The 27,480-nt window shown below is 55.5% G+C and overlaps 1 protein-coding gene across 2 annotated transcripts in view; it reads right to left on the bottom strand.

Annotated features, from left to right (window-relative positions):
• Positions 1–26,616, bottom strand: part of Stab1 (stabilin 1) — a 28,814-nt gene extending 2,198 nt beyond the window's left edge. The window contains exons 1-59 of one of the 2 annotated variants that reach the window (XM_021635218.2): positions 26,445–26,616; positions 22,023–22,159; positions 21,592–21,707; positions 21,304–21,389; positions 21,169–21,238; positions 20,740–20,835; positions 20,409–20,519; positions 19,991–20,187; positions 19,636–19,766; positions 19,351–19,478; positions 19,025–19,122; positions 18,699–18,833; positions 18,427–18,567; positions 18,213–18,275; positions 17,839–17,952; positions 17,690–17,743; positions 17,439–17,519; positions 17,058–17,216; positions 16,525–16,587; positions 16,232–16,327; positions 15,770–15,856; positions 14,589–14,700; positions 13,794–13,980; positions 13,614–13,707; positions 13,346–13,504; positions 11,479–11,574; positions 10,741–10,836; positions 10,564–10,611; positions 10,326–10,456; positions 10,038–10,149; positions 9,650–9,727; positions 9,474–9,572; positions 9,278–9,376; positions 9,025–9,156; positions 8,667–8,795; positions 8,361–8,417; positions 7,923–8,006; positions 7,225–7,420; positions 7,022–7,117; positions 6,891–6,936; positions 6,736–6,812; positions 6,508–6,633; positions 6,231–6,304; positions 6,054–6,128; positions 5,697–5,819; positions 5,333–5,380; positions 5,063–5,140; positions 4,814–4,960; positions 4,240–4,380; positions 4,091–4,150; positions 3,034–3,210; positions 2,876–2,962; positions 2,638–2,787; positions 2,478–2,531; positions 2,189–2,387; positions 780–929; positions 598–702; positions 343–450; positions 72–265 (exon numbers count right to left, since the gene is read on the bottom strand). In XM_021635218.2, the coding sequence (XP_021490893.1) occupies positions 72–265; positions 343–450; positions 598–702; positions 780–929; positions 2,189–2,387; positions 2,478–2,531; positions 2,638–2,787; positions 2,876–2,962; positions 3,034–3,210; positions 4,091–4,150; positions 4,240–4,380; positions 4,814–4,960; positions 5,063–5,140; positions 5,333–5,380; positions 5,697–5,819; positions 6,054–6,128; positions 6,231–6,304; positions 6,508–6,633; positions 6,736–6,812; positions 6,891–6,936; positions 7,022–7,117; positions 7,225–7,420; positions 7,923–8,006; positions 8,361–8,417; positions 8,667–8,795; positions 9,025–9,156; positions 9,278–9,376; positions 9,474–9,572; positions 9,650–9,727; positions 10,038–10,149; positions 10,326–10,456; positions 10,564–10,611; positions 10,741–10,836; positions 11,479–11,574; positions 13,346–13,504; positions 13,614–13,707; positions 13,794–13,980; positions 14,589–14,700; positions 15,770–15,856; positions 16,232–16,327; positions 16,525–16,587; positions 17,058–17,216; positions 17,439–17,519; positions 17,690–17,743; positions 17,839–17,952; positions 18,213–18,275; positions 18,427–18,567; positions 18,699–18,833; positions 19,025–19,122; positions 19,351–19,478; positions 19,636–19,766; positions 19,991–20,187; positions 20,409–20,519; positions 20,740–20,835; positions 21,169–21,238; positions 21,304–21,389; positions 21,592–21,707; positions 22,023–22,159; positions 26,445–26,525 (6,468 nt within the window). In that variant the 5' untranslated portion in view covers positions 26,526–26,616. Of the gene's footprint in view, positions 1–71; positions 266–342; positions 451–597; positions 703–779; positions 930–2,188; positions 2,388–2,477; positions 2,535–2,637; positions 2,788–2,875; positions 2,963–3,033; positions 3,211–4,090; positions 4,151–4,239; positions 4,381–4,813; positions 4,961–5,062; positions 5,141–5,332; positions 5,381–5,696; positions 5,820–6,053; positions 6,129–6,230; positions 6,305–6,507; positions 6,634–6,735; positions 6,813–6,890; positions 6,937–7,021; positions 7,118–7,224; positions 7,421–7,922; positions 8,007–8,360; positions 8,418–8,666; positions 8,796–9,024; positions 9,157–9,277; positions 9,377–9,473; positions 9,573–9,649; positions 9,728–10,037; positions 10,150–10,325; positions 10,457–10,563; positions 10,612–10,740; positions 10,837–11,478; positions 11,575–13,345; positions 13,505–13,613; positions 13,708–13,793; positions 13,981–14,588; positions 14,701–15,769; positions 15,857–16,231; positions 16,328–16,524; positions 16,588–17,057; positions 17,217–17,438; positions 17,520–17,689; positions 17,744–17,838; positions 17,953–18,212; positions 18,276–18,426; positions 18,568–18,698; positions 18,834–19,024; positions 19,123–19,350; positions 19,479–19,635; positions 19,767–19,990; positions 20,188–20,408; positions 20,520–20,739; positions 20,836–21,168; positions 21,239–21,303; positions 21,390–21,591; positions 21,708–22,022; positions 22,160–26,444 lie in introns of both variants that reach the window. The other variant, XM_021635217.2, reaches the window with a different exon arrangement.
• Positions 26,617–27,480: the final 864 nt, after the last annotated feature.

The raw sequence follows: 27,480 nt of genomic DNA on the forward strand, positions 1-27,480 counted from the left end.
TCACAGACTCGGGGGAGCGAGCCTTCGGAGCCTCTCTCTGCACCCAGGCTGCCTGGCGCCCCACCGCTTACCGGACCAGTGTTGAGGCAGTCAGCATGCTCACTGCAGCCTCCTCGGTGGCCGTCCAAGCAGGGGTTGCGAGCTCGGCAAGTCCAACCGTCACCCTCATAGGCGGGCAGGCAGGTGCAGGTGACCACTGTCCCCACCTGGCTGCAGTCGGCATGCTCACTGCAGCCGCCATGCCCCTTCTGGCACAGATCTGCCACTGGGGGCAAGGAGGGAGTGGTTGAACCAGGGGCCTAGCATGGGTCCAGAGCTTCCTACCTACGCGTCCCCGCTTACCTGTGCACACGCGGCCGTCCCCTTCATAGCCCAGGCTGCACTCACAGCTGTTGTTTGCACGGCACATGGCCTGGCTTGCACAGGGTGGGGTACACACAGGCTGCAACTCTGTCCCCAGGGCCCAGCCCATATGACCAGGTCAGTGGCTGCTCCCCCCCCAGCCACCCCCTCTCCCATGCACCTTAGGGACCTCCACCTGAGTGCCCACCCGGAGCACGCGCTAGCGTGGACACATACGCTGCGTGGGCCACTCACCTAGCTGTATGTCACACTGGGGCCCGGTCCAGCCTTCATCACAGAAGCAGGAGCCAGAGCCCCCAAGGCCTTCATCACAACGCCCATGTGTGGAACAGCGGCAAGCTGGGGAGACGACACGCTGACACAAGGGCCAAAGGAAAGGGGGCAGGGTAGGATGGGGTGGGGAAGAGATAGTCTACCTTGGCACTGGGGGCCGAAGGCACCTGGGGCACAGAGTTCACAGGCTATCCCAGCAAAACGCGGATGGCAATTACACTGCCCACTTCCACTCATGCCATCCAGGCACACTCCGTGGTTATTGCAGGGGCTTCGGGGGCCACCAGGGCAAGCTGGGGAGTAGTGGAGAAGTGAAGTGGGACCAGTGCTCTCATGACAACACCCACACACTGTAGCCCAGCTCTGCCCTCTGTCCCCTACTGAGGGCCAGCCAACGCTCTTCAAGGAGTAGCAGTCCACTCGTCCTGAGACTCCACCAAGCCCAGAGGACACCCAGTCCCTCCAGCACTGCACACCAGATATGGATCTTGGGTATACCTACCCCACATCTTAGTCACCCCCCATCCTAGAGCCCCCATCCTAGAGCAGCCCAACAGGCTTTCTTTTTTAATTAAATTTTATTTTTATATTAATTACAGTTTATTCACTTTGTATCCCAGCTGTAGCCCCCTCCCTCATTTTCTCCCAATCCCTCCCTCCCTCATCTCCTCCCTGTCCCTCTCTAGGTCCACTGATAGGGGAGGTCCTCCTCCCCTTCCATCTGACCCTAGCTTATCATGTCTCTTCAGTACTGGCTGCATTGTCCTCCTCTGTGGCCTAGCAAGGCTGCTCCCCCCTTGGGATGGGGGAGGGAGGTCAAAGATCCAGCCACTAAGTTCATGTCAGAAACAGTCCCTGTTCCTCTTGCTAGGGAACTCACTTGGATACTGAGCTGCCATGGGCTACATCTGAGCAGGGGTTCTAGGTTATATCCATGCATGGTCCTTGGTTGGAGAAATAGTCTCAGAAAAGACCCCTGTGCCCAGATCTATTTGGTCCTTATGGACCTCCTGTCCTTTCCAGGTCAACTAACTCCCCCTTCTTTCATATAATTACCTCACTCTGCCCGAGGTTTGGTTATGAGTCTCAGCATCTGCTTTGATACACTGCTAGGTAGAGTCTTTCAGAGGCCCTCTGTAATAGGCTCCTGTCCTGTTACTTGTTTTCTCCTATGTCCAATGTCCATCTCATTTGTCTTTCTAAGTGAGGATTGATCATCTTACCCCCAGTCCTCCTTCTTGTTTAGCTCCAATCTCCTTTTTTTTTTTTAAGATTTATTTGTTTATTATTTATACATCGTTCTGCCTGCATGTGTGCCTACACACCAGAAGAAGGCACCAGATCTCATTACAGATGGTTGTGAGCCCCCATGTGCTTGCTAAGAATTGAACTCAGGACCTTTGGAAGAGCAGCCAGTGCTCTTAACCTCTGAGCCATCTCTCCAGCCCCCCAATCTCCTTTCTTAAGAGCAATGGCCAGAACTTACTTTGTCTTCAGCCTCTTGGAGGCTAGAGGAGCTGGTCAGCTTGTCTGTAACTGTCAGAATGCTTACCTTGGCAGTCAATGCCGTAATGACCAGGGCAACAGCTGGGCTTCCAGACGGCAGTGACACAGTTGCGGTGGCAGCCCCTGCCCATGCCAATGTTGTGCCAAAAACCAGGCTTCATCCAGGCACCACCTCGCCTCGTCAGGGAGTGGAGTGGAGTTGCCCAGAACTTGGGGTAGTAACGCCAGCAGCGCTCGGGGCTCCCCTGGGTCAAAAGGAGTCAGGCCACAGCCAGCCTGAGATTGATGGTGCCCTGCCCCTACCCCAACCCTCCGCTCGGCCTCCAGATCCTTACCTGCTCCCGTGAGCCCTGAGGACAGGGTGGCTCCAGTCCACAGATGCTGCAAGTCTTCTGGAGGAGATGGAGGCCAACACTGCAGGGTCAGGTGGATGGACAGGGTAGGACAGGTGGGCCGGGCCCCTGCCATGCACCTGCGGCCTGTGGCCTTCCTCACCATTTGAAGTGTCTGGGTCTCGAAGCGATCACAGCGGGCCCCAAGGCCAGCTGGCTCCAGCAGCTGGTCAATGCCGTAAGCCAAGCCGCCTTCGAAGGGCAAGTGCCGCTGCACAATGTGGGTGTCGTCTTCGCCTACCAGGAGCTCACCCTAAAGGGGGGGAGGGGAGGGTCACAGACACCGCAGCCCCTAACTGCCCTGCCTGTCCTCCTTAACCAAGCCCTCTCCCCGGACTCACAGGCCGAGCACGGCTGCAGGAGAAAGAGATGGTGTTTCCATGCATGGTCCGGAGTTGGCCCAGGTTGGGTAGGTCAGATGCCAAGGCCTGAATAAATGGAGATGTGATTGGAGTTGTGCATGCGGGCTATAGGGACCAAAGATTGGGTCTGTGCCCACCTCAATGTTACGAATCACATGACCCCGCAAAATAGCTTCCAGTTTGTCCCGGTGGTCCTCATGGTAGAGCCAGGTCTTCTGCTCAGGAGGCAGGGCTTGCAGGGCAGAATCTGTGGGCCACAGCATAATGAAGGGATGATGGGTTGGATCTTGAAGCATGGGCAGGAGGCCAGCCATCTGTGGGTTGGAAGAAAGGTGTGACAGTTGGAGATGATTCTGGACCAAAGAAGCCAGAAAGGAGGTCCAGAGAGACTCAGGTCCAGATAACTAGCCACACCCATCTGCAGCCATCCTGGGCAGTCACCTCCGCCCAGGAGCTCAGCAGATGCCTTAAATTATAATGAACCATATGTATGGACTACATGTATGTGAACCATGCATAGATTGTTTTCCTATACCTCTGATAAAGTATTACTTATAAACTAGGCACAATAAGAGATGAACACTAGCCAGGTGGTAGGGGCCCTTTAGTCTCCGCACTCAGGAGGCAGAGGCAGGCCGATCTCTGAGGTCCAGTACAGCCTGGACCTCACTACAGAGAGTTCCAGGACATGCAGGGCTACACAGAGAAACCCGGTCTCCAAAAACCAAGGTGGGGGGAAGGAGAAAGGGGAGAGAGAGAGAGAGAAGAAACAAACAGTAAAGCAATTGTAACAATATACCATCACAAAAGTTATTTAAAATGTGAGATGTTTCTGGGTTTTGCAGTTTAACATTTTTTATGCTTAACCTGTTTTTGTGTTTGTGTGTGTTGGACATAGGGGAAGGAGCATGCCTGCTACTGCACATCTGGAGAGCCTACAGGAACTGGGTCCTTCCTTTTGCTATATGGGTCTCAGGGATCAAATTCAGGTTGTCAGGCTTGGTAGCAGGCGGTGTCACCCAGTGGGCGATATTGCCAACGTCACTGAGTATAAAATTGGGATTATAGGTAGGGGAGCTACTGTACATTGTACAAGGAAGTTCACACAGGCACAGGCATTCCCAGAAAGAGGCCAGCGAACACTGCTGCGCACATGCGCACAGCAGCAGGCCCGCGCACGCGCGAGAGCAGTACCTTCAACAGGCGGCTGAAGATCTTGTAACCAAAGTTTTCAGCAGCAGTGGTGACGTTTCTCTGGGAGAGAGCGCGCGTAAGGCACACGGTCAGGTGGGAAGAGAGGGTCCCAGCCTGCCACCCAGTTCCGGCCTCCTGCCCAGCCATACCCGGGGGATTGGGAGGGTTTCAGCCTCCCAGTGTAGCACGTCGGGCGGCAGCAGGACCCGGTCGATGAAGTGCAGGACGCCGTTCAAGGCCTCGTAGTCGCTGCTCACCACCCGAGCGAAGTCATTGAGATAAATGCTGCCCTGTGGGAGGAACGTGGTCGCATTGGGACAAGGCTGAGGTTGAAGAGAGAATCCATCAGTTGGGTGCTTGAAGCTGTGGGGTTTCTGCGGGCCAGGACGGGGCCTGAGGTAGGAGAATTTTCTGGGCTTTGGTAGAAGGTGAACTGGTCAAGGGCGGAATCAAGACACGGGGTGGGGCTTCCATCCTGCTATGAGGAGCCCGCACCAGCCACCACCCTAGGCGTGGCGTTGTGGGAGCATGATGCTGATTGCAGCTTGGCTTGGGAGTCCCAGGTTGGGGTGTCCTCTGGGCCAGACTCCTCTCCCTCTGTTCCAGAGCCAGGCTGAGTATTATTAAAGGAGTGGAGCCAGGGCACGGGGCCTGAGTCTACAGGCTGAACCTAACCCTGCAGGAGGACCCTACAGCCAGCAGCACCGACGTGGGAGAGCTCACCTCCTTCTCACTGAAACGCAGCGTGTGCCCAGACAGCGCGGTGGCATAACCCTGGTCCAGCAGCTCTTGGCTCCCCAGCTGCCTGCAGCCGACCACGTGGTAGCGAAACACAAGCTGGCGATGGGCACGTATCCTAGCCAGTTCGTCCTAGCGTAGAGTCACAAAGACGGGGAGGAGGTGATTGACACCTCTGCCCATGCAGTGGCTAGAGTCCTCATCCCTCTCTAGTCCGCTCCCAGGGCTACGGACCTGGGACAGCGTATTCATCACATCAGCATGTGGCACAAAGATAGTGAAAGGACCGTCACCCTTGAGCTCCTTGTATTCCTGGGAAGGCAGGGCACAACTTAACCAAAAGAGAGATGGCCTGCGATCAACTTGGAACTCTAAGGATCTTCTGGGGGAAGAAACTTAAACTCTGATAGACAAGGCCAGCCAGACCCCTCAACCAGACAGAAACATAGAGATCCAAAGCTGGTTGGAACTCCCCCAGCAGTCTCAGGCCTGCTGGCGACTCACCAGGAGGTGGAGGCTGAAGAACGAGGCATACTTGTTCCGTAGGAGCTCCTGGGGGAGCGAAGATCAGCTCAGATTTTGGGTGGCCCCCCATTCAGGGGCTGGTGCCTGTCCCAGCACCAGCGGCCCAAGGTCTGGCCAAGGCAGAGACGAGGGGAGAGGAAAGGCAGGGCAGCTCTGAGCCAGGACAGGATTATTTTCATGTGATATAGATGAGGTTTAGCCCAGGAAGAATCGGGAGTCAGATTCAGGGTCATGGGGCTACAGTCAAGGATCAGAACTGAGTCTTGGGTCCTAGCAAGGATTGTAGTTCAGGTTCATGGGACATAGCCACCATCAAGTCTGGGTCAGACCTGGGGATCATTACCAGGCCAACTCGTCCATGACAGGTGATGCCATCTCCCACAGTATGAGTTTTGTCACAGGTGCATGTCCTCTGCCCGTCCCCTGTGCTTTTGCACACAGCATAAGGGCTGCAGCCGCCATTGTTCTGAGAGTGGGAGAGAAAGGGAGAGGAAGCTGTGCTGGTGTCCGCCACCTCTGAAACGCTGGCCTTAGGGGTGCCTCAAAGTCCTCGATCCATCCTCAAAGCTGTATTTCTACTGTTGAGCCAGACTTGAGCTAGGGGTAAAGGAGGCCCTGGGGCCATCCTGGGGACAAAGAAGGCTCTTTGCAGCCTCGGTTCCCTTTCCTTGAGAAACACGATGGGACACGAGGGCCTCACCTGAGAGCAGGGGTCCAGAAGCTTGCAAGTTTGAATGCCATCACCACTGTAACCCTCACGACAGTTGCAGGAGACCTGTCACAAATTCTGATCATTGTGGCTGCAGAGAGCCCTGAACAAAAGGGTCGCCCCAGCCTAGGCTGAATGGAGGCCTCAGTGTCAAGCCTGTGAACTGACCTGCCGGGGGCCTGTGGGGATACATTCGGCATGAACATGGCAGCCCCCATTGTGGACAAGACAGCTGTTTATTTCTAGAGGAAGAGATGCTGAGATGAGGACCAGCCCTTGATGACCACCGTTCACACATCCATCCGTCTGCAACTCCAGGTACCCATCTCCTTCCTCTTTGGGCCCCAAGTCACCACCATACCCTTTGTGCCCTCCATCCTTCTTAGCCCGACTCAGATCACTAAAACGCCCTACCCTTGCCTGTGTCTATCTTGGGACACCTCACCCTGGCACAGCTCCCCGTCGCCTGTGTAGCCATCCTTGCAGGTACATGTCCGTTGCCCAGGAGCGACCTTGGTACAGTTGGCATAGGGCGAGCAGCCGCCGTGGCCAGAGGCACAGAGATCCACCTCTGGGAGAGAGGTTGTGAGAATCAAGCAGGGGGTAAAGGAAAAGGCTAGAGAGAGGGTGGGCCAGCCACCCCAAGCATTCCAGAGTGGGATCCGCGGCCAACCTGAGCAATAGCTGCCGTTGCCGGAATAGCCCACAGCGCACACACAGGCAGGGGTTCCAGCGGAGTCCTGCGCGCAGCTGGGAGGGATGGCAGCCGTTGAGCCTATCTGCCCTGTCCTGCCCAGGGACACCCCACCAGAGGTTGGGCTCACTCACTTGGCGTTGGGATCACACTTCTCGGGACACTGACGAGCAATGATTTCTGAGAGTAGAGAGGAGGTTTGGTCACTCAGACCAGAGTCATTCCCCTGTTGTCACTTGCCCCTAGCCCCCTGGGACCTACTTACTCTGGTCACAGCGGAGACCCTGCCAGCCTACATTACAGACACAGCTTCCATTCCCTCGCAGCCCCTCCTGGCACAGCCCGTGGTCACAGTCACATACTGGAAGCGGGACAAGGAAAGAAGAGTTACTTTCCTGCTCCTCATGGCATAGCACCCAGTCTAACTCTCCTTCCAAGGGCCACCGTCCTGCTCTTTGCAGGCCTCACCTCCAGAGCAGGTGGGCCCATAGCGGCCTAGCTCACACATCTCACAGGCTGTTCCGTGGAAGCCCTCTTGGCAGCGACATTCCCCGTTGCCCAGAAACCTGTCTTGGCACTGCCCATGGCCTGAGCACACTCCACCTAGACCCCCTGGGCATGGCTCACATAGTGTGCCAAAGAAGCCTGGGCAGCAGTCGGGTACCTGTAGAGGCAGGGGGATAGGAAGGGAAGAAGAGAGGCCCAGCACAGGCCAGGATGGATGTTACTGGCCAGGAAGAGGTGATAAGATCTCAGGGCCAGAACCACAGAGCACAGCAACTTGGAAGCCCAGACCCCAGGGGGGTAGGCCAGAACAAGGGGTGTGGGGGATGACTTCCAAAACTCTCCGCTGTTGAGGGCAGACTCAGACAGGGAGGGCTGTGTCTGCAAGGACCGCCTGGTTGTTGCCGCTGAGTTTTGGCTGATGGTGCCAGCTTGGGATGTGATCTGTATCTCTCTCCCATGCCCATTCCCCAGGGGTTAGACATTCGGCCAACAGTAGCCCTCTGATTTTGGACAGCTCTAAGACCCTTGCTTTGCTGTCCTTGCTGGAGGCTCAGCACCCCTGCTCTTGAAATTCAGCCTAAACTCTTTCTCAAGGGCCTCCTCAGTCCTTTCCTCCCTGGGCAAAGCCATGGCGGGGACGGGGACATCTCAGAGCAAACCTGGATCTTCTTGACACACGTGTAGGAACAGCCCCAGGAGAAAGAATAGCCAGATCTGTAGACACAGCTCTTCCTAGGCGTATCCTAGAATCGGAGACGCAACGGAAGCGTCATCTGGTGGCTTGGGCACGGACAGGGAGGTACATGGGAGACAAACCATGTCAGAGCAGGTGGGACAGACCAGCTTGAGGCGGATACCGGGAGGAGGAGGACGGAGAGGCCAAGACAGACGGGTCTGATGATGGGATGGCAGAGGGCCAGGCCGAGGGCTACAAGCTCCTCTGAGCAAGCCTGGGCTGTAGTTCAGCCTTAACTGGGGGTTGCAGCTGCCCATACCAGGCCAGTTCCCAGCGTGCTTGGACTGTCAGGTGGTGGTAGGGGGAGGGTGTTAATTGGGGCATCGAAGAAAGCCCAGAGCCGCACTGAGCCCATCTTCACCTGCAGCTGGAAGCCTTGAGTACAGCGGAATTTCCGGGTACAGTTTATGCATTTCTCCTGGGGAAAGAGGGCCAGGCATCAGTCAGTCCAGGACAGGGCTGGCCACGCGTTCCTCCCTGCCACCCAGACTAACCAGACACTGCTGCTTTTGTGTTTTACTTTTGAAACAAGGTGTCACTATGCAGCCTTGACCGGCCACAAGCTCAGAGATCTGCCTGCCTCAGCCTCTAGAGTTCTGGGATTAAAGGCATGGGCCACCAGTTGCAGTTGCTGATCTTGACCACCCCTGTGGACCCAGCTTCTTACCCGAAGAGCCTCTGCGTGGCTGTGCAGGCAACGGCTGGAGCCCACTGTCAGGATCCCAGACAGACCAAAGAGGGAGCAGCCAGGGGCCTGCAGAAAAGGGCCCTCCAGTGGCGTGTGGTTCACCTCAGGCTGCGAAGGGGGACAGGGGATTGAATCTACTTATCCGCTCCCACACTGTCATTCTTAAAGGCCACAAGACAAGAACATGCTCCAGGATGGGGGTAGGAAGGGATGCGAGGGAACGATGAGAGGGACGCCTTCCCGGAGCAGAGTCTGGGGTCTCCTAGGTGGGGAAGCTTCAAGGGGAAGTCCCAAACAGAGTCCCTGGGAAGGGTCTTCTAATCCCTGCATCTCAGACCTGGCCACTGTGATTGTAGAAGACCAGCCAGTGGGCGGAGCCCAGGAGGGAGTTACGGTGTCCCCCTTTCTGCAAGACCTCCACAGAGAGTGCCTCTCCGAGGATCACGTGATGTCGCACTGTGTCTATGTCCTGCCAGGGAGGAATCAGTTCAGTCTTTCCAAGAGTGGCCTGGGTACCATGCCATTCTCCCTATGTTCCCCTGCCTTGGCATAGGAGGCTCCTCTTCCCCATCCCATCCCCAAAGCCTCACCAGGATACTGTTGTTGCCCTGCGTCTCCAGAGAGTGGTTTGTGGGTACAAAGATGGTGTAGGCTTTGGCAGCCTCAATTTGGGCCACCAGTTTGTGATGCTAGGGGTAGAGACAGGGAGCAAGGTAAGAACGGCAGCCCTCAGCCCTGATGCAGGAAACTAGTCAGCCCCCTGCAGCCTCCTGGAACACTAGTTACCTTTAGCTGCTCCCGGAAGAGGTGGAAGGCAGGCACCTTATCTAGTTGCTGCAGCAAACCTGGCCCAGTCTGCACATCACTTCTCGAAGGCAATAAGACCTGAGGAGAGCAAGAGAGCCTGTCAATCCATCGTTACTGGCCTAGGAGATTCCCCACCCTCATTCCTCCTGCCATACCTGACTGATAATATGTAGGACGCCATTGGTGGCAAGGAGGTCAGGGACATCCACGCTGGAATTGTGCACCCAGACTTTCTGTAAGGCAGCAGGCAGCGCTCAGGCCAGCTGGGCACCGATACATGTGTGGAAGAGGCCCCGCCTGGCTCACGGCCTCAGGCTCTACCAGGAAGATGCATAGACCCTCACCAGCACCCACATGACAGGGGCAGAGTTACAGGCGCAGATTCTAATGAGACAACTATGTGTCCTGTGCAAAGTCTCAGAATCAGTCCTGGCAGGGCCAAGGGACCCCAAGCTTGTTTCCTGGGAGCCCTAGTCTTGAGGCAGTTACAGCTGTGAGACCACTTCAGCTCCAGAGTCCACATGCCCAGAGTTCACCTCTTACCCCACTAATGTTGTGTATCTGCCAGCGTGTTATGGGGCTCAGTGTGGCTACTTGTTGTCCACTTAGCCGGGCCAGCTCCTCCTCCGAGAAGGCACCCTGGAGAAAATGGGCCCTAAAAGGAACAGATGGAGGGACACTGGACCATGTTAGTGTGGCCTGGGCCTTCACCCTGGGCTCTCCCTGCTTTTATGAAGACATGGTAAACAAAGAACCAGATTCTCAACCTTGTCTGAAAAGGTCCAAGGTCTCACCCGGAATCCCCTCCCTGGCCTTTCCCAGCTGTCCCACCTGACCAGTTCTGACAGCATCTTTGGCTGCAGCCAGAAGGCCTGGTCCTCGAGGCTCAGCCTACGGATGGCAGATTCAGAAGGCACCAGGGCTGTGACGTTGCTGTTAGCAGGGAGAGTGATGCTTGAATTCTGCATACAGTGAGTGAGGGCAGGGAGATAAAGGTGGGCATTTCTGTAGCCAGGAAGGCCTTGCAGACAGACATGGACCCAGCCCTAGCATTCTGTCCTGGCCCTACCTTGAACCATTGGAAGAAGGCAGAGAAGTGGGCATTTGCCTCCAGTTCCTAAGGGGCAGGAAAATGCTGAGGTCATACACCTAAGGACAAATTCAAGTCCCCAAGCACCCACCTCCCCACAGGCACATGGGAAGACAACACAGGCATAGGAAAAGAACAAATCTGTGCACCATTCACCTGGAGAATGTCTCCATAGCAACTGAAGCCATCACCACCAAAATGTGGGGGGCACGTGCAAACACGCTGGCCTCCCCCCACTGCCTGGCAGGTAGCCTGGTAGAGGGAAGGAACAGACAGACAGACGGACAGAATTGTGGCCCCCCATTCACCATCTAAATAATAAGCTGGATACCGGCTGTTCTCATCTTCCTCTCCCTCCACGTCACCCACCCCCTGCCCTCTGCCTGTGCAGCCATTAAGTCGTCCTTGTCCCCTCTCCAGATCTCGGTTAGTAGGCTGTTCCCCAGGACCACAAAGCCCCGGACATGGGTATCATCTCACCAGTCATAACAAGGGACTTGGGGATCCAGTGTTAAAGAGCAACATAGGTAGCTCTGACTTAGAGGAGCTGAGCTTTTAAAGGCAGGAGGGGCAAGGCCTGAGGAGTGGCTGTGAAAGGCAGAGATGCCGGAGGGTAGGAGAGCAGAGGAAAGTCAAGGGTCAGCAAGGAGCTTAGAAAGGCCGGAGAAACAAAGATGGGGTGTGGTGGGAGGATGAGTGGGGCTGGGCAGGCTGGGCTGGCTCTTGGAGGGCCTGTGGCCTTAGTAACACAGCACAAAGCTTTATCCTGTGACAGAGTGAAGGACTGGTGACTTTAGGAAGATACTGGTGCTAAGGACAGGCAGAGATGCCCAGGTGCAGCAGGCCCTTCCCAGAGAGCCTTCCCAAGAGCTTGGAGCCCTTGTCCCCTCTTACCAGGCCATGGCAGCCGCCATTGCCTACCCGACAGGGGTCAATGGGGCTGCATTCGTAGCCATCTCCAGCGAAGCCCAGCTTACAAGTGCATCGGCTCTGGGGAGGCCAGGGAACAGAGAGTCTCACCAACCACAGAAGCCTATCTCTTCCTCTGCTCCCCAGCAGACTTGCTCATACTCCAGAAGAGCTCTTGGAGATGTTGCCCTTGGAGATCCCTGCCCTGGAGCCCCAAGGGGAGCCCATCTCTCAAGGCTGATCAAGAGGTGACACTATCTGGAAGCATCTGTGGAGACTCGGCACCACCCTGACCTCAGAACCATGTCAAGGCCATTTGCTTGAGGTCAGTGGCTTGTGGCAAGTGGGTAGGTGTTGCCCAAGGCCAGGCCCAGGAAGCACACTGGGATTCCACCTCCTCCCTGTGACCCAGTCAACTGTTCTTGCCTCTTCCTCTAATGGACATACCTTTGGGCTTGTCTACACTACAAATAAGTGCAGGTGAGACCCTTGACTTCCAGATCTTAAGTTTTCTGGGGGTATCCAGATCTCTGCATTCAAAGTCTCAGTTCTGATTTTTCTTTCCACCTCTTTTTCCTTTCTCCCTTTTGCAGGGTCTAGCTACATAGCCCAGCATGATCTTGAAGGTGAGGTTCCCCCCCACACACACCGCTTCTGCCTGCTGCATGGCCTGTAGCTCCTGGGGAGTTCTAAGTTTCAAGGCTCTGGATGGAACTCAGCACTCTAGCCCTTGCACCAGTCTGAGTTTGCTGACACGGAAGCCACCAGAGAATTGAGAGGACGGGGCTGTGAAGAGGCTGACTCAGAACCGGCCAAGCCCAGCCTCCTGCTGGTCCATTAGATACTCTTTTTAAAAATATTTATTTACGTAAAATTATTCTGTTCTGTGTGTGGGTGTCTTGCCAACATGTGTGTGTGTACATCATGTGCATACCTGGTGCCCATGGAGACCAAAAAGGGCACGGAATCCCCAGGGACTAGGGTTACAGATGGCTGTGAGCTGCCATGTGGGTTTTGGGAATCAAACCTGGGTTCTTAGTAAGAGTGGCCACTGAGCCATCCATCTCTCCAGCCCTAATTTATTTACTCTTGATTTTTATATATGGATGTTTTGCCCGCATTAAATCTGTGCACTACATGCATGCAGCACCTGCAGCGGTCAGGAGAAGGCATCAGATCCCAGGGAACTGGAGTTGTTAGCTGCCATGCGGGTGCTAGGAACCTAACCCAGATCCTATGCAGGAACTTCACCACTGAGCCATCTCTCCAGCCCCACCTTAGATTCTGGTTTGCTTTGCTTTGCTTTGCTGCTTTGCTTTGCTTTGCTTTGCTTTGCTTTGCGACAGGGTCTCTATTTTGTAGCTCCATGTGTTCTGGAGCTCGCTATGTAGAAGAGGCTGGCCTCAAACTCACAGAGATCATCTGCCTCTGTCTCTGCCTCTGCCTCTGCCTCTGAGTGCTGGGATTAAAAGCATGCCCCACTGTTCCTGGCCCACATTAGAATTCCTTAAACATTTGCCAGAAGTTAGCTTCATGAGCCCCAAAATGCTTGATCTGGAGGCTCTGGGTGCTAAGATCGCATAACAGGTATGTAAGACTAGAGCATGAAATCCCAGAGATGGCTTTCTGTGAATCTACAGACTTGGGGCCTCTGGAGGCAGGGTCGCCTCCTTGCTCAGGGGAGACACTAGACTGTGCTAGAACAGGAGCTTGGTGACACATAGGGGACCTGGTGAGCACACTAGACCAGCGCCAAGGGACATGACTCCATCTGCATCTGTGGGCTCAGACTTTTTCTGAGCGGGGTGGGGTGGGGTGGAGGGAATTCCCCAACTGTCCCTCCATGCCTCACCTGTCCCGGGCCCACATAGCTGCAGAGGGCATCAGCATGGCAGCCACCTCGAGTGTCCAGCCCACATTCGTCAATGGCCACACAGACACGGCCATCTCCGCTCCAGCCTTTGTGGCAAATGCACTGGTGACTACCCAGGTCCCCGCTGACACACTCGGCCTGCGTGGGTCATGAACACGTGACTCAGGACTGCAGGGCCGTGGCTGAGGGTTAAGGAGCCCCAGCCTGCCTCTGGGGCAGCGAAAGGGTAAGGGGGGCGGGAACTAACGTTCTCTGAGCAGCCACCTCGGTCTGGGCGTGAGCAGGGATTGCTGCGTTTACAGTTGACACCATCACCTTCAAAACCATCATGGCAGACACACCTGGGGGGGGCGGAGAAAAGCTGGCAAGTGAGCACACTGACGTGTAATTACCGACAGGGCACAAAGGAAGCCAGCGTCCTCCTCACCTGGCAGCACCCTCCTGACTAATGCACTGAGCATTCGCGTGGCAGCGCTTCGCCAGCTCCGAGGACCCACATTCTCCTACGGACTCATTGCAGAAGCGGCCTCGGAAGCCAGGGGCACATGTGCCTTGCTGGCACACCCCTCCACTGCCAGGACGGTTGTCACACAGACCATGGACACAGCCACAGTCTGTAGAAAAGAGATGGGGCTAGAGAAACTGGACGGGAAGCAGGGCTTGTTGGGAGCCAGGATTGTTGTGAAGTAGGGATTGAGGCTGGGAATGGAGTGGTTCTAAGGCTTTATGTTACTTGACCATGTCTTAGGGTCCTTAAATCATGGAGCCTTTCAAACTCAGTGAGCAGGTGAGTAAACTATGAGGAAAGCCCTCTTGTACTTGGTTGTTGTTTAGTTGCTTTTGTTTTGAGACAGGGTTTTCTCTGGATGTCTGGAACTCACTCTGTAAACCAGACTGGACTGGAACCCACAGAGATCCACCTGCCTCTGCCTCCCAAGTGCTGAGATTACAGAGCACCACCACACCCCATGTCCTAGCCACCTTTTTTTGTTGTTGTTAAGATTTATTATTTATACAGTTTTCTGCCTGCATGTACACCTGTTCGCCAGAAGAGGGCACCAGATGTCATTATAGATGGTTGTGGTTGCTGAGACTTGAACTCAGGAACTCTGGAAGAGCAGCCAGTGGTCGCAACCTCAGAGCCATCTCTCCAGCCCCCTAGCCACCTTATTAAACCAAAGTTTCTTTCTCCCTGGGAGGTGGTCTGGCCAAGGTCACTCACCCTCCTGGCACCGCTCTCCGTGTTTGTTTGGGTTGGAGCAGATATGGCACGCGATACCCTTGTAGTCTGGAAAGCAGAGGCAGGTCCCGTTGCCCTGGATCCCATCGCTGCACTGGAGGGTGGCAGGTACGGGACCAGTCATGTGTGTGGTTACACAGCCTCCCCCCCCCCCCGCAGGCTCTGAGCTCCTGTTCCCCCTGAGACTTCACCCTGAAGTGACCTTCAAAATCAGGGGCGCTGCCAGAGCAGCCACTGGGAGGGTCATGACCCTGTAGAGTTTTTTGAACATTAACTCTTGTATTCTTCTACAGCAGGCACTAAGGGGCACTGATGTCCTAAGGTGGCAAAAACAGAATGCTAAAGAAAAACAGAATACTGCCAGAACCCTGCCCTACCCCAGCACTGGGCAGTCAGGCCCAAAAGACTCTTGAAAAATAGATGTAAAAAATCTATCAAAATAATTACTTCTTTTCTTAAAAAAAAAAAAAAAAAAAGAAAGTGTTAGGGCCAGGCACAGTGACATATGCCTTTAATTCTGGCACTTGGGAGACAGAGGCAGGTTAATCTGTGTGGGTTTCAGGCCAATCTGGTCTACACAGCAAGCTCCAGGACTGTCGGGATTGTATAGAGAGACCTTGTCTCAGAAAAATTTTAAAAAAAGTTATGTATTTATTTTTATTTTACGTGCATTGGTAGTTTGCTTGCATATATGTCTGTGTGAGGGTGTTGGCTCCTCAGGAGCTGGAACTGCAGACCATTATGAGCTGCTGTGTGGTTGCTGGGATTGAACTCAGGTCCTTTGGAAGAACAGCCAGTATTCTTAACTGCTGAGCCATCTCTCTAGCCCCCCAAAATAAATTTTTTCAGTGTGTTTGTATGTGTGTCTGTGTGGGTATATGCCCTTGAATGCAGAGGCCCAGCGAGGCCAGACTTACAGGTAGTTGTGAGCTGCCTAACACGGGTGCTGGGAGACAAACTCAGACCCTCTGCAGGAGCAGCCTGTGCTCTCAGCCACTGAGCCGTCTCTCCAGACCCGGATGTAATAGTTTCTAAGAAACAGTTTGGTGCAACATCACTTACTCAGAAGTGGGGAAACTGAGACAAGAGAGGTAGGCCTGGTTCTGACACTGCGGCTGAGGAAGCTATCGACCTTCCTTACACCTAGCAGGGTGGGGACTCACGTTGCCCTTGCCGTAGCAGGGGTTGGAGAAGCCCCCTGGACACTGGGTGCAGTCAGGCCCAAAAAATCCTTTGCAGCAGCCACGTATCTGTGAGAGACAGAACATACCTGAACACCCAGGCCATGCCAGCCCCAACCCTTGATTCTTCTGCTTCCTGATCGTCTCTAGAGCACAGAAATGGACATTGACCGCCAGCCTCTCCCCTCCCCCCATCTCTTTAACCGTTAGCATGTGGGACAGGGCGAGGACTTGTAGTTCAGTGGCAAGTGCTATCTAGGATAGGCAAGGCCTTGGGTTCTATTCCTAACACTACCACAGAAACAAACAAACAAAACACCATTCCAACCAAACAAAACCAAAAGAAATGCCTGGGAAGGGCAACCCCCTCAACCCAACTTGGGAACCCCAGACAAAGAGGAAGTGCCAAAGGTTGTTGGGGATCACGCTTCTGCCCAGGCTTACTGTGGTGGTCTGGTTGCAGTAGTGGGCACAGCCTTTCTTCACCACATTGAGCCCAGTTGGGTCATGAGTATAAACACACTCCTTGGGGGAGAGATCCTAGGGTATACCATATAAGGCCAGTCAGTAGAGTGGGTGCAGGGCGAGTCTTTACCAGGCAGCCCTGGTCCAATTCTCCCATCCTGAGCCTCCAGGTACGGTCGACTCCCCGCCTGACTCCCCCACAGTAACCTGGGCATGATGAGGATTCTGGCAAAAAAGGATCCATCCCTGAGGGTTGGATTAGGGGTGCTCACCAGTTTCACAGTGTTTGGAGGGCATTTACTGGCATTCAAGGCCTGGCAATCGCCACAAGAACCCTAGGAAGAACAGAGCAGGGCAAGAAGGGGGAGAGAGGGTCAGGGACATTCAACAACCCCAAGATGGTGACACGGAGCAAAGATCTGAGGGAGGAGAAGGAGCTAACTGTAGAGAGGCCAGGAAAGGTGTCACAAGGAGACAGAGCCTGTAAAAGGCAGATGGGCTTCCAGGCTCCCCTCCTGCGGGGGCGGGTGAGTTATCACCACAGCGGGTTCTGAGGGAACGAGCCGGGGACCCTCTTCTTTCAGCGCGGTCTCCTCACCTCTGCCCAGCTGCCCTGTGCCAGAAGGCGCTCCCTCAGTGAGAGCTGAGCCACCGCTAGGGCACCACACTTTCAGAACGGTGAGCCAAAACAAGCCTCTTCCTCTGTATTACACCGCGGCAGCAACCCAGGGGTGCTGTCCCCTGCCCATGCTCTGGGGTGGGGCTCTGGGTACGGGGCGAAGCCTGGGTTCTGTGCAGGGCTCACCACCACAGTCCTGTGCTGCTCTTCGTCGCAGTGCTTGGGGAGGATGGGCAGGATGGTGGGGGGCAGCAGAATGCCTTCCAGCATGTGGATCACACCGTTGGCGGCCAGCACGTCCACTCTCCGCAAGGGGACGCCCTCAGGCCCGAGCAGGATGCGCCCCTGTGACACAGACCCCGTGTGCTGTCTCTAGCCCAGCCGGCCTCAGAAGGCCCTGGCAGTTCTGTTTATGGCTGCCGCGGGACCTGTGTCCGCTTTCCTAGCCCAGCTGGGGCCTTGCCAAGTGTCCTACCCGCCGTGGTATCCGGCGCCCACCAGCAGGCACGAGCAAGGCCAGCAGCTCCCGCAACTGGACCCATGTGCTCAGCCGCTCACGGAGCTCACCTCCTCAGAGATGTTCACAGTCAGGACCTGGTTGGCCATGGTGAGGACGCGTCCCTTAGTGATGAGCTTCTCGACCGGCAGCTGGGGCAGGAGACAATGGTTTTAGGCGGGGCGTGGGCCACGCCTTGTTCAGGTGATCCGCAGTTCTCAGATGTGGAGGAGAGAAGATAAGGAAATGGGGTCCCCAGAAAGATCGAAGCCTGCAGCAGTCCTTGAAACAGGGAACGCCGTGAAGGAGCAGACCCTCTCACCTGGCCATGGTTGTAGATGTGGTACCGCACCAGCTCCTGAAGTTTGGAAAGGCCCTGAGGGGAGGAGTCAGTTCCTGGAGGTCAACGGAGAAGCCCCGGAGAAGCCCCGGCAGCCCCAACCTGCAGCCTCATATTCCCACAGAGCTTACTGCTGTGAAAAGGTAGATCAGGCGGCCATCTCGAAGGCTGTCCACAGCTTCATTGCTTGGGGCAAAGACCGTGAAGGGCCCAGGCCCATCCAGGATAGAAGGCAGCCCGCAGTTCTGTGTCAGCACAAGGGGGCGGGGGTTAGATAAATCCCTGCCTCCGAGCCCTACCTGGCTCTTGCCACCCACCATCAGCCAGCAGGGAGTTCCTACTGGCTAAGTGGGAAACATGGGTGGCACATTGGTCCTCTGACTCCGTAGAGCCTCAGGATTGTGACGGGCGGGCTCTCGGAAGGTGGGGTGAGGCAGATTCTGGGGGCATGGAGCTGTTCTGGTCTGCAAGTGCAGCCAGGCAGAACTCTGTTCCCCAAGCTCACCTCCAGGATCGTTTCAAACCTCGTGAAAACCTCTGTAGAAGCAAGGATCTGGCCAACAGTTTTCTGCAGGTATAAGGGCCACAGGGTGGCATGAGGCAGCTTCTGCCCCAGGAGGAAGAGCCTAGCCTCCAGAAGCCAGAACAGCCTCATGCCAGGACCTGACACACCAAGACATCCCCCACAGCACAAGGTGAAAAAGAGGTTGCGGGCTCACCTTGGGGTCCCCTGGAAGCGGAGGCGGAAGCTGCCACCTCAGGGCAGAGACCGTATGGAAGACCCCGTTAGCCGCTGCGTAGTTGGCCTTTTGGATGCTGAACGTCTGCTGGGGCCGGTCTTCATACTTATAGGTATATCTCTGACAAGACAGACACAGGACTGTGTCCCACATGCCAAGCCCGGTTCTGCAGTTCCCTCCTGCCCACACTTGCCCAGCTGTGTCGTCCCCCTGGCCCTCCTCCGGCCCCCAGGCTGAGGACCATCTCATACAAAGTTTTTGAAAGTGACAGTGATCTCCTGGCCAGCCAGCGTCCACCACTTGCGTATGTTTGAAGGCCCTACATCTTCCAGGATGTGCTCCCCCGCGATGATATACTGTCTGCAGAGCTGCTGTGCCAGGGTCACCTGCAGACACACAGGGGTGGGGTGTTGGGTAGAGCCCAGACAGCTCGACCCTCTTCGCACCTCCCCTGCCTGAGTCACAAAGAGGACAGGGGCTTGGCAGGCCTCCATTCTCAGGGTTTGAATGAGACTGTCTCAAGGGAAGTATCATGAATGGAGAGAGCATGTCCTGCTTCCTGGGAGAAGGGACTCACATTCATGGCACTGGAGGCAACAGAGGAGACGGGCAAGATGGATGGCACCAACAGGGTGAATGGGCCTGATGCAGTGAGAATCTCCTGGCAGCCCTGCTCTGTAGGTGGCAAGAGGGGGTGTCAGAATGTAAGCAGGAAGCTCCTGAGGGGATCGTTCTAGGTGTCGAGTGTGGGAAAAGAATACTAGCGCTGGGACCAGTTCCCACCTCCATCCCAGCCTCACCCAGTTCTTGGGCAAAGAAACTAGTCTCTGCCAAGACTAGGTCTCCCTCCCAGCTCTGTGGGGACAGGGTGTGCAGTCACAGGTAGGCCTAGGGGGCACACACCCAGCATGGCAACAGCCACTCTTAGCCGTGGGACCACCAGGCCGTTCTGATTGGCCCTCTGAACCTCTCGGAGCAGGTGTCCATAGCAGGCACGGCCGTCACCCACCTCGCCATCTTTGCACACACAGCTGGGGACCCAGAGAGACTGGTTAGAGAGAGGATGGGCCATGCCCCTGCTCCTCCCCAGTCCTCCCTCCCAGGCCCTGAGAGGAGGCACACAGAGAAGTGCTTGGCCCACTCCATCCTCCCTGCTCTGTGCCCACTCCCCCGGGCCCCTGTGCCAACCTGGTCTTTCCACTAGGGGTCAGCTGACAGGTGGCTGACTTGTCACAGGAATGTGGTTCGCATGAGGCGTAGCATCCCTCAGAAGCATTGTTGTTAATTTTTTTCATACCTGTCAGGCACGTACAGGTGGCCTGGGCCAACGGCAAGGGAAGGAGGAGGCGGTACAGCCATCAGTGAGAATTCAGGAAAATTTCTGGCAAAGCCTCCCTCACACAGCCCTGCCACTCCTCCTTAAAGACCAGGGCTGGGCTTCTCCTCACATCTTCTAACTGGAGCATCTGAGGGGTTCAGACAATCTCTGACTTGCCCAGGGTCCTGCAGCCGGAGCGGCTTGCGGAGCAGGTGTCCTGCTTACCTTGCCTGGCTCCAGGTACTGACAGGAGGTAGAGTTCCTGGGGCAGCCACCGAAGTTGGTGAGGCACGGGTCCTTGGGCAGACACACTTTGCCATCGCCATGGTAATTCTCTGGGCAGTGACACTGAGCCTGCCCCTCGGGAGTCCTTGAGCATCGGGCCAGTGGGGAGCAAGGAGATGGCTGGCAGGGGTCAGAAGCTGCCAGGGCAGAGAGAGCCTGAGTGAGTTGAGGCCCAAAAGCATTGGCCCCTTTATGGTTGCCTCAAGAGTGGCCATAGGCCTTGTGCCTCTTTGGAACAATTTCCTTTCTCTGTAAGTGGCCAAACTGCACGTACTGGTATAAAAGGTCACGTTCCCGGGCCCTGCCACCCACTCTGTTCTTCAAGCCAGAACCCCCTGCCCCAAGTTCATATGCTTACCAACACAGACATTTCCTTTCTGAATGTGTCCAGGCAGGCACTTACAGGAGGGCATCTCTGCAGAGCACAGGGAATTCTTGGGGCATCCCAGCCTCTGGCAGACCGGAAGCTCTGAGCAGAGAGGTCACAGTGAAGGCCCACGTGGGGAGGAGCAAAAGTACCCTGCCCCACTTGTTATAGTACTCCAGACAGTGGAAGTTTGAGGTAACACTCCCCAGCCCTAACAGGCTGCAGGCCTAGGTCCCACTGAGGCTCAGGCCCTATCTGTCACCCAACTGTCTTTCCCTGCCCTGACCACAAAGAACCTGCTGTCCTCGGCAGCATTGCTCACCTTGGTCACAGAGGGGGCCGGTGTATCCAGCAAAACACTGACAGCTCCCATTCCCCTGTGGTCCGTGGTTGCACAGGCCATGCACACATCTGCACACTAAGAGGGACACACAAGAGCAAGTGGAACCACAGCCTCACCAAGGTACATACAGGGACGTCACCTTCCTGGCCTCTGTGTGTTTAGATTGTAGGGATAACCTTGGGAGTCCAGAGCTGTATCACAGTGGAAGGGGAAAGCCCAGAGGGAGCCAGGCGGAAAGAGGGTCATTAGGAAGGGCTTCCTGGAAGAGGTTCCTGAGACTACCATACGTGAGAGCCTCAGGGCAGAAGGAATCAAGGCCAGAATCCCAGGATAGAAAGACAAGTCTGAGGAGTTAGGGGAGGGCTGCAGAGACAAGGCTGGCCTTGCCAGGAGGCCCTGCAAGTTCACCTGATTGGCAGTCCGGACCAAATCTTTGGGGGTCTCGGCACTCCTGGCAGGCTAAGCCGCTGAAGTTTTCCTGTTAATGCACTAAGTCAGTGGGGTTCTCCCAGTACCCCCACCTCATCCCCACGCAACCCTTACCTGGCACACACAGGTCCCATTTCCAGCTATGCCATCCAGGCAGGTCCCGTGGCCATTACATGGTTTCTCAGCACCTCCAGGGCACTCTGTGGACCCCAAGAAGTCAGCTGATTCCCAGAATGCTCTGCTCCAGCCCCCACTCCAGGCAAGCAGGGCTAGGGAGCCTTCCCCTTGGGGCCCTCAATGAGCTGTCGAATAAGGCTGAGGGCAGTGTAGGCGTCCCTCAGAACAAGAGCTGGGGGCTGGGGTGTAGGGTGAGCGGAGCAGGGCAGGTGGCCTCTTCCATACCAAAGCACTTGGATCCCCAGTAGCCAGGGCAGCAGGCATTATGAACCCCGTGGTGCCAGCACTCCTGTCTGCAGCCACTTAAGGATAGCACAGAGCCCTTGAGCGTCACCTCATAGCTAGGAGAGAGGGGAGGCAGGTGATGGGGTGGTGGATGGGGTGGTGGGCACCCGTGGCCTTCACTCCCAGCCTCCTCACACCGAATTCCAGGAATCTTACCCCACCCACGTCTCTCCTCTCCATCTAGCCAGGGCCAAGCCAGGGCCCAGCGTGCAGTAGACGCCCAGTAGACATCTTTTCTCCTCCCTCGCCGTGACCAGTGCAAGGTGTGGGGGTTAATGATAGTCTGTATGCCCGCCCCTGGAGGTCAGTGAGGGTCCTCTGGGTCCCCTGCCACCCTCCCGAGAGTGGGAAGGAAGAGGGACGGCCCGTACCGACAGTCTAGGAGTATCGTCTCCACCAAGCTCAGATGCCGGTCGGAGAAACACGGCTGCCTCCGGACAGCTGCGCACGCGGTGCAGGGTGTGTACATGGGAATCGCTCTGAGCACATCACAGCGTTCAGACTTCATCTAGGCCACAGGCAGAATGCACAGTGAGGGGCTCCACTCTGGTCCAGCCCCGAGGCCAGCCCGATTGCAGCAAGGCCACAGCTTCCCTTCTGTTCAGTGGGAGGGAGCAAGGCCAGGAAAGCTCCGAGAACCTCCCTGTCAGCTGATGCCACAACCTGTCCCCATGTCTGTGGCTGAAATCCTTCAAGTCTTTATGCTCCTGCAGGAGAACCGTTTCCATCTAAGGTAAGGAGGTTGAAGTTCAGGGGAGCTGCTTTCCAAACCGGCATGGGGACAGGGTGTAAAGCAGGGCCTGCAGCTAGACCTCCTTGCCTTTTGCCTCAAACATGCAACAAGCCTCACACTGTTTGCAAGAATACAATGACTTTGTCCTCAGTCTGTCCCACTAGGACCCAGAGAACACCAGCCCCAAGCAGAGGGTCTGCCCTGGTGTGTTAAGGCTGTCCAGCCACAGCTCCAAAGCCCCGATGCCAGTCCTGACCCAAGGCTCTACCTGCAGACAGGAAACCAGGGTCCAGAGGACGACAGGCAATGGGGGCAGCTGGGAGAATAGGACCCAGGGTGTTTTAATTTCATCTGTTGCTGTGATAAAATACCCTGACAAAACGCAGTTCAGAAGAGGAGGGTCTGTTTAGCTCACAATTCCAGGTTACGGCCCACCATCAAAGGGAAGTCCAGGTGACAGGAAGTTAAAACAGCTAGTGGCTCCACATTGCTCCTTAGTACTCAGCTTGCTCTCTATAGTTAGACAACCAGAAACCCCTGCATAGGGAATGGTGCCACCCTCAGTGGCTCAGGTCTTCACACATCCATTAGCGTTATCAACACAATCTTCCATAAACACACCGGCAGGCCAACTTGATCTAGGCCATCCCTCGCTGAGACCCTCTTCCCTGGTGCTTCTAGATTCTGCCAAGCTGACAGCTGAAACTACTCCTGTGAATTGTACCTGAAGCTTGTGAGAGTTGTCTAGGGTAAGTGCTCTGGCTGAGGGGGCAACAGAACCAAGGCTGGGGATGGAGAAGAGCAAATGGCCATGTGTACAGGCAAGGTAGCCCGAAAGAGGCTTGGATAGTGGCTGGAGGCCAGGCTGACAGCAGCCAGCTACACCTGGGAGAAGCAGAGCTTGGGTGCAGCCTCAGGACTCAGTCAATGAGTTGTTTGTTGTTATTGTTTTTAAATTTTATTTGTTTACTTTATTTTTTTTTCTTCGAGACAAGGTTTTCCTGTGTAGCTTGGCTGTCCTGGAACTCCCTCTGTAGACCAGGCTGGCCTCGAACTCAGAGATCCGCCTGCCCCTGCCTTCCAGGTGTTGGGATTAAAGGCATGTGCCACCACCACCTGTTAAATCTATTTTATTTTTTTAAAGCTTTCCTACATGTCTATACTGTATGTCTCACACAGCCCCAGGCAGGCTTTGGATTTCTGATCCTCCTACCTCTACCTTTTAAAGTGTGGTCTGCCAAGCAGACCCCACACTTGGCTTCGGTTAGTGCTTTACAGTGAGGCCTGACCCCTGTGTGGAGAACTGAGTCGGGCATGAGGGCACCACTGGACTGAGGGTGGCTGGGGAAACAGCTTAGCATGCTGGAGGGGTGGACGGTGTGACGAGACCTTGCCTGCCTCCATCCTGTAGTGCCATGTCTTGAAGCAACTCTCAGCAGTCCTCCACTGGGACCACATTTAGGGTCAAAAGAAGCTACAGCGCTGTACCGTGGAGGGCAGACTGAGCCTATAGCGGGAGAAGGGGCTGAGGAGGTACATTTTGATGGGGGGATGGTGTGGAGAAAGCCGAATCTTCTCATCTCGAAAATGCTGACCACATGTACTCCAAAGAGGGTGCACCCAGAGCAGCCCTTGCCTAAAATGAGTCACAGAGAAGTGGCTTTCCAAACCCAGAGAAAAGGAAAAGCACTTTCTTCCAGAGCACACAGAGCTCCGGGCCTCTCTGCGGCTGTGATTTTTTGCCTTTTCCGCTCATGCCCCTGCGGTTGACAAAGAGGGAAGTTACTCAGCAATGCCTCTGGTCTGGCTGCTCCCGGGTCTAGATGTTATGTTTGGATCCCTCATCCCAAAGCTGCCCTTTGCTGCCATGCCATGCCTAGGAAACTGAGCAGTTCAGTTTCAGGTTCCGAGCATACGCTTGGCTGACAGTGGGCCCCCCTCAAAACCACTGGCCTAGGCAGGCAGGGATGGAAGTACAGTTGCCACTCGGGTAGGAACCCCGGGATGGTTGGCCAGGCTTCTCAGTAATGCTCAGCTGAGAGCTGTCACTCAGAGTGAGGGAGAGCCTGGAGGAGGCTGGAGCTCTGTAAGCCCGTGTGAAGTGGTGATGGATAAGCCAACCGCTGAATCAGCACCTCTCCAGGGACCACACCCGAGACAGGCACTCAGATCACATCTGCCCACCATCAGCACCAGACGAAGCCACTGTCCTGCTGGTGATGCAGCAGGGTGGGATGAGGCTGGACATCAGCTGGGTCAGACAGAGGTCTGTTTCCTGGGAGCACCTGGGGGCCCCGCTAGAGAGCTCAACCCAGGCTGAGATTCCCACTTCTGCTTTCTACACAAGTGCTGCTGGGGAAGCTGAGGAATGTGAACTATTAAGCCCAGAGGCTAGGTGAAAAAAAAAAAAACTCCCCCAAGCTGGGGCCAGGCTCCTGGGGGGGTCTCTAGACTGGCAGCCTAGAACCTAACTCCCCTAAGAGAGGAAAGGCCCCTGAGCTGCCTTCCCTTCCTCTGCATCAGAGCAGGAGCGGACAGAGCAAGTGCTTGCCAATGCTCCCACTCTTGCACCTTGGCCTAGGATTTCAGGCTTGTGCACAATATGAAGTAGTCACTGGGCAGAAGGCTTCTGGGTGGACACAGGCTCAGACCGTCCCACGGGGAGCCTTCCGTGCCTCTATGGCCAAAGCCTGCTGAGCCAAGTCCTCATGCTACCTTTGCCCTCTGAGGATACTTTCCCAGTAGCTGCAGCTTGTGTCTCATGTCATACAGGATGAGTGACTGTGAGGGAGAAGCACGGATGCCATTGCTACGTCCCTACCCACGAGGACCTCAAAACCTCTTCCCTGGTCCAGGTTGTGTGGGCCTCAGTATCAGATTATAGACTTAGGACTGTTTGTTCAACTTTACCACGTCTCTGACAAGGGAAAAAACCTCCAAGCTGAGATTTCTCACTGACCTCTGTCCCCGTTGCCCAGAACACAGGTGGCAAAGTGCTTTCCAGCTCACACAACTCTGGAGCTTGTGGGTTTTCCACTCATCCCAGTATCCCACCTACTCCACCCAGTGCTGGCCTGGACCTGAAATCATTTTTCCATGGGACCGTAGGCAGTCTAAAGACAAAGAACCCCATGGCTACCTGGTGGTGGATTCCCTCGCTTTGCCACGGGGACCCTGGAAGCTGCTGGAGGAGCAGATGAGCAGATGAGCAAGGAAGTACCCTTGCTCAGTTACAGATCAAAAACTCAGTCTCCATACTCAAGGTGTGAGGCTTTTCCCAACCCCATGCAGCAGCTATAGGCTGGCGAGACCTAGGGACAGGCAGCCTAACAATCTTGACCTCAGGGGCCATGCTACAACCACTCATGAGCTCCTGTACACTCAGTTCGATGCACGGGGGATTGCAGGCCTGAGTGGAAATCACAGGCTGTGGTCCAGACCATGACTCTAGTGAGAAGAGCTTGTTGCTGTCCTCCTTGGGCCTTGGATTTCTAGTGGGAGACTAGAACCAGCTGGCCAGAGGTTGTAAAGACTGAAGGGGTCGTGCCCAGGGCTGGTGAGGGGCATCTCTGAGACTTAAGAATATTGTTGGTTGATCTACCCATCGGCATGGAGAGTGGGCAACTCTCACTCCTTCCGGACAGGCTCGGTGCTGGCCACAGGCATAAATGTGGTCAGGTTCTGAATGAGCCTCCCGGTTTATAGTTCCCAGAGGATGGGTGGAGAGCACACCTAAGCCCGCCTCCCCCCACCAGGTGCGGGCCACATAGACAGTGGTCTTAGGGGAGCCCAGGAGGATGGAGGTGGAACTGTCCTCCTCAGCCACAGGCTGGGACACACAGAATGGCTGCCCGTAGTACACCACCAGCTACCCAGACATCGTTAGAGGAGATGCAGTTGCTGTAGCCCTAACTTCGGGTAAAACCGACACAGACTTCAGCCTGGAGAGCTGGGACAACAGCCTGGCAATCTGGGCCCTCAGGGAGGTCAGACCACCCAAGCCATCCATACAGCAGGTATGTGCGTCCCCTCCCGCTCTCCGGGACTGACTCCCACTCACCTTCTGCCCTCTGATCAATCCAGAGCCTGGCAAACAGAAGACCAGGATGTAGAGCAAAAGGGGGCTCCGGGTCTCTGCCATGGCAGGCAGGTCCGCTGTCTAAGACAGACAGTGGTTGCAGTGGCAAGCAGCGAATGAGCTCCAAGAGGCAAGCATAAGGAAGGAGGCAGGCGGGGTGAGTGAGCAGCCGCTTTAAAACCTCTCGTCAGCTCACCCCCACAGGAACCCACCAGGATTTCCTCCTGCGTATCAGTAGCCTGCAGGCGGAAGGGAAGACGCTGGCCACTGACCTCCACATGGACGACCTGGGCCCAGTTCAGAGCTTCCTGGCTCAGGACGACACTCCCCCCTCCACCACCACCCCTGGCATCACTGTCTGGAAGTCCAGAGCCACCATTAGCCACCTCTCTGGAGTCTAGGGAAGATTCTGAAACAAATTCAAACACCAATAAACAACCCCTTCCCCTCCCCCCCCAGCATCTGTCAAGCTGGCTTTTCATTCAGAGGCTTCAGGATTCTGGTTGTTAGGAGGTCTTTTGGGAAGTCCCTGTCCTGGCTTCCCCCCCTCCCCCCGCAAGCTACCTCAGTCTTTCCATCCAACACCAGTAGAGGCGGAAATGCTGTCGACATGTTAGCCCCTCAGATTCTTCTCCCCTCACCAGCCTCAAGGTTTCCTGAGCTCACCTCTAACTCTGCAGCCATAACCCAGCCATCACTCTCCAGTCATTCCGCGAATGTGGTGGGCATCTGGGACATCCCCCACTCTGCACAGATGTTAGTAGTGACTGGATCCACTTATTAAAAGACTTAAGGCTTGTTTGTTTGTTTTTGTTTTAATTTCTTTCAAGACAGGGTTTCTCTGTGTAGCCATGGCTGTCCCAAAACTCAGTAGACCAGGCTGGCCTAGGCCTCACAGAGGTCCACCTGCCTCTGCCTTCTGAATGCTGGGATTGAAGGTGTGTGCTATTACAGCCCAGCTTTATTTTTTAGTTTTATGTGTACGGGTCTTTACTGGGATCTTTCCTTCCCACATGCC

Source organism: Meriones unguiculatus, chromosome 9, assembly GCF_030254825.1.
Source record: "Meriones unguiculatus strain TT.TT164.6M chromosome 9, Bangor_MerUng_6.1, whole genome shotgun sequence".
NCBI lineage: Eukaryota > Metazoa > Chordata > Mammalia > Rodentia > Muridae > Meriones > Meriones unguiculatus.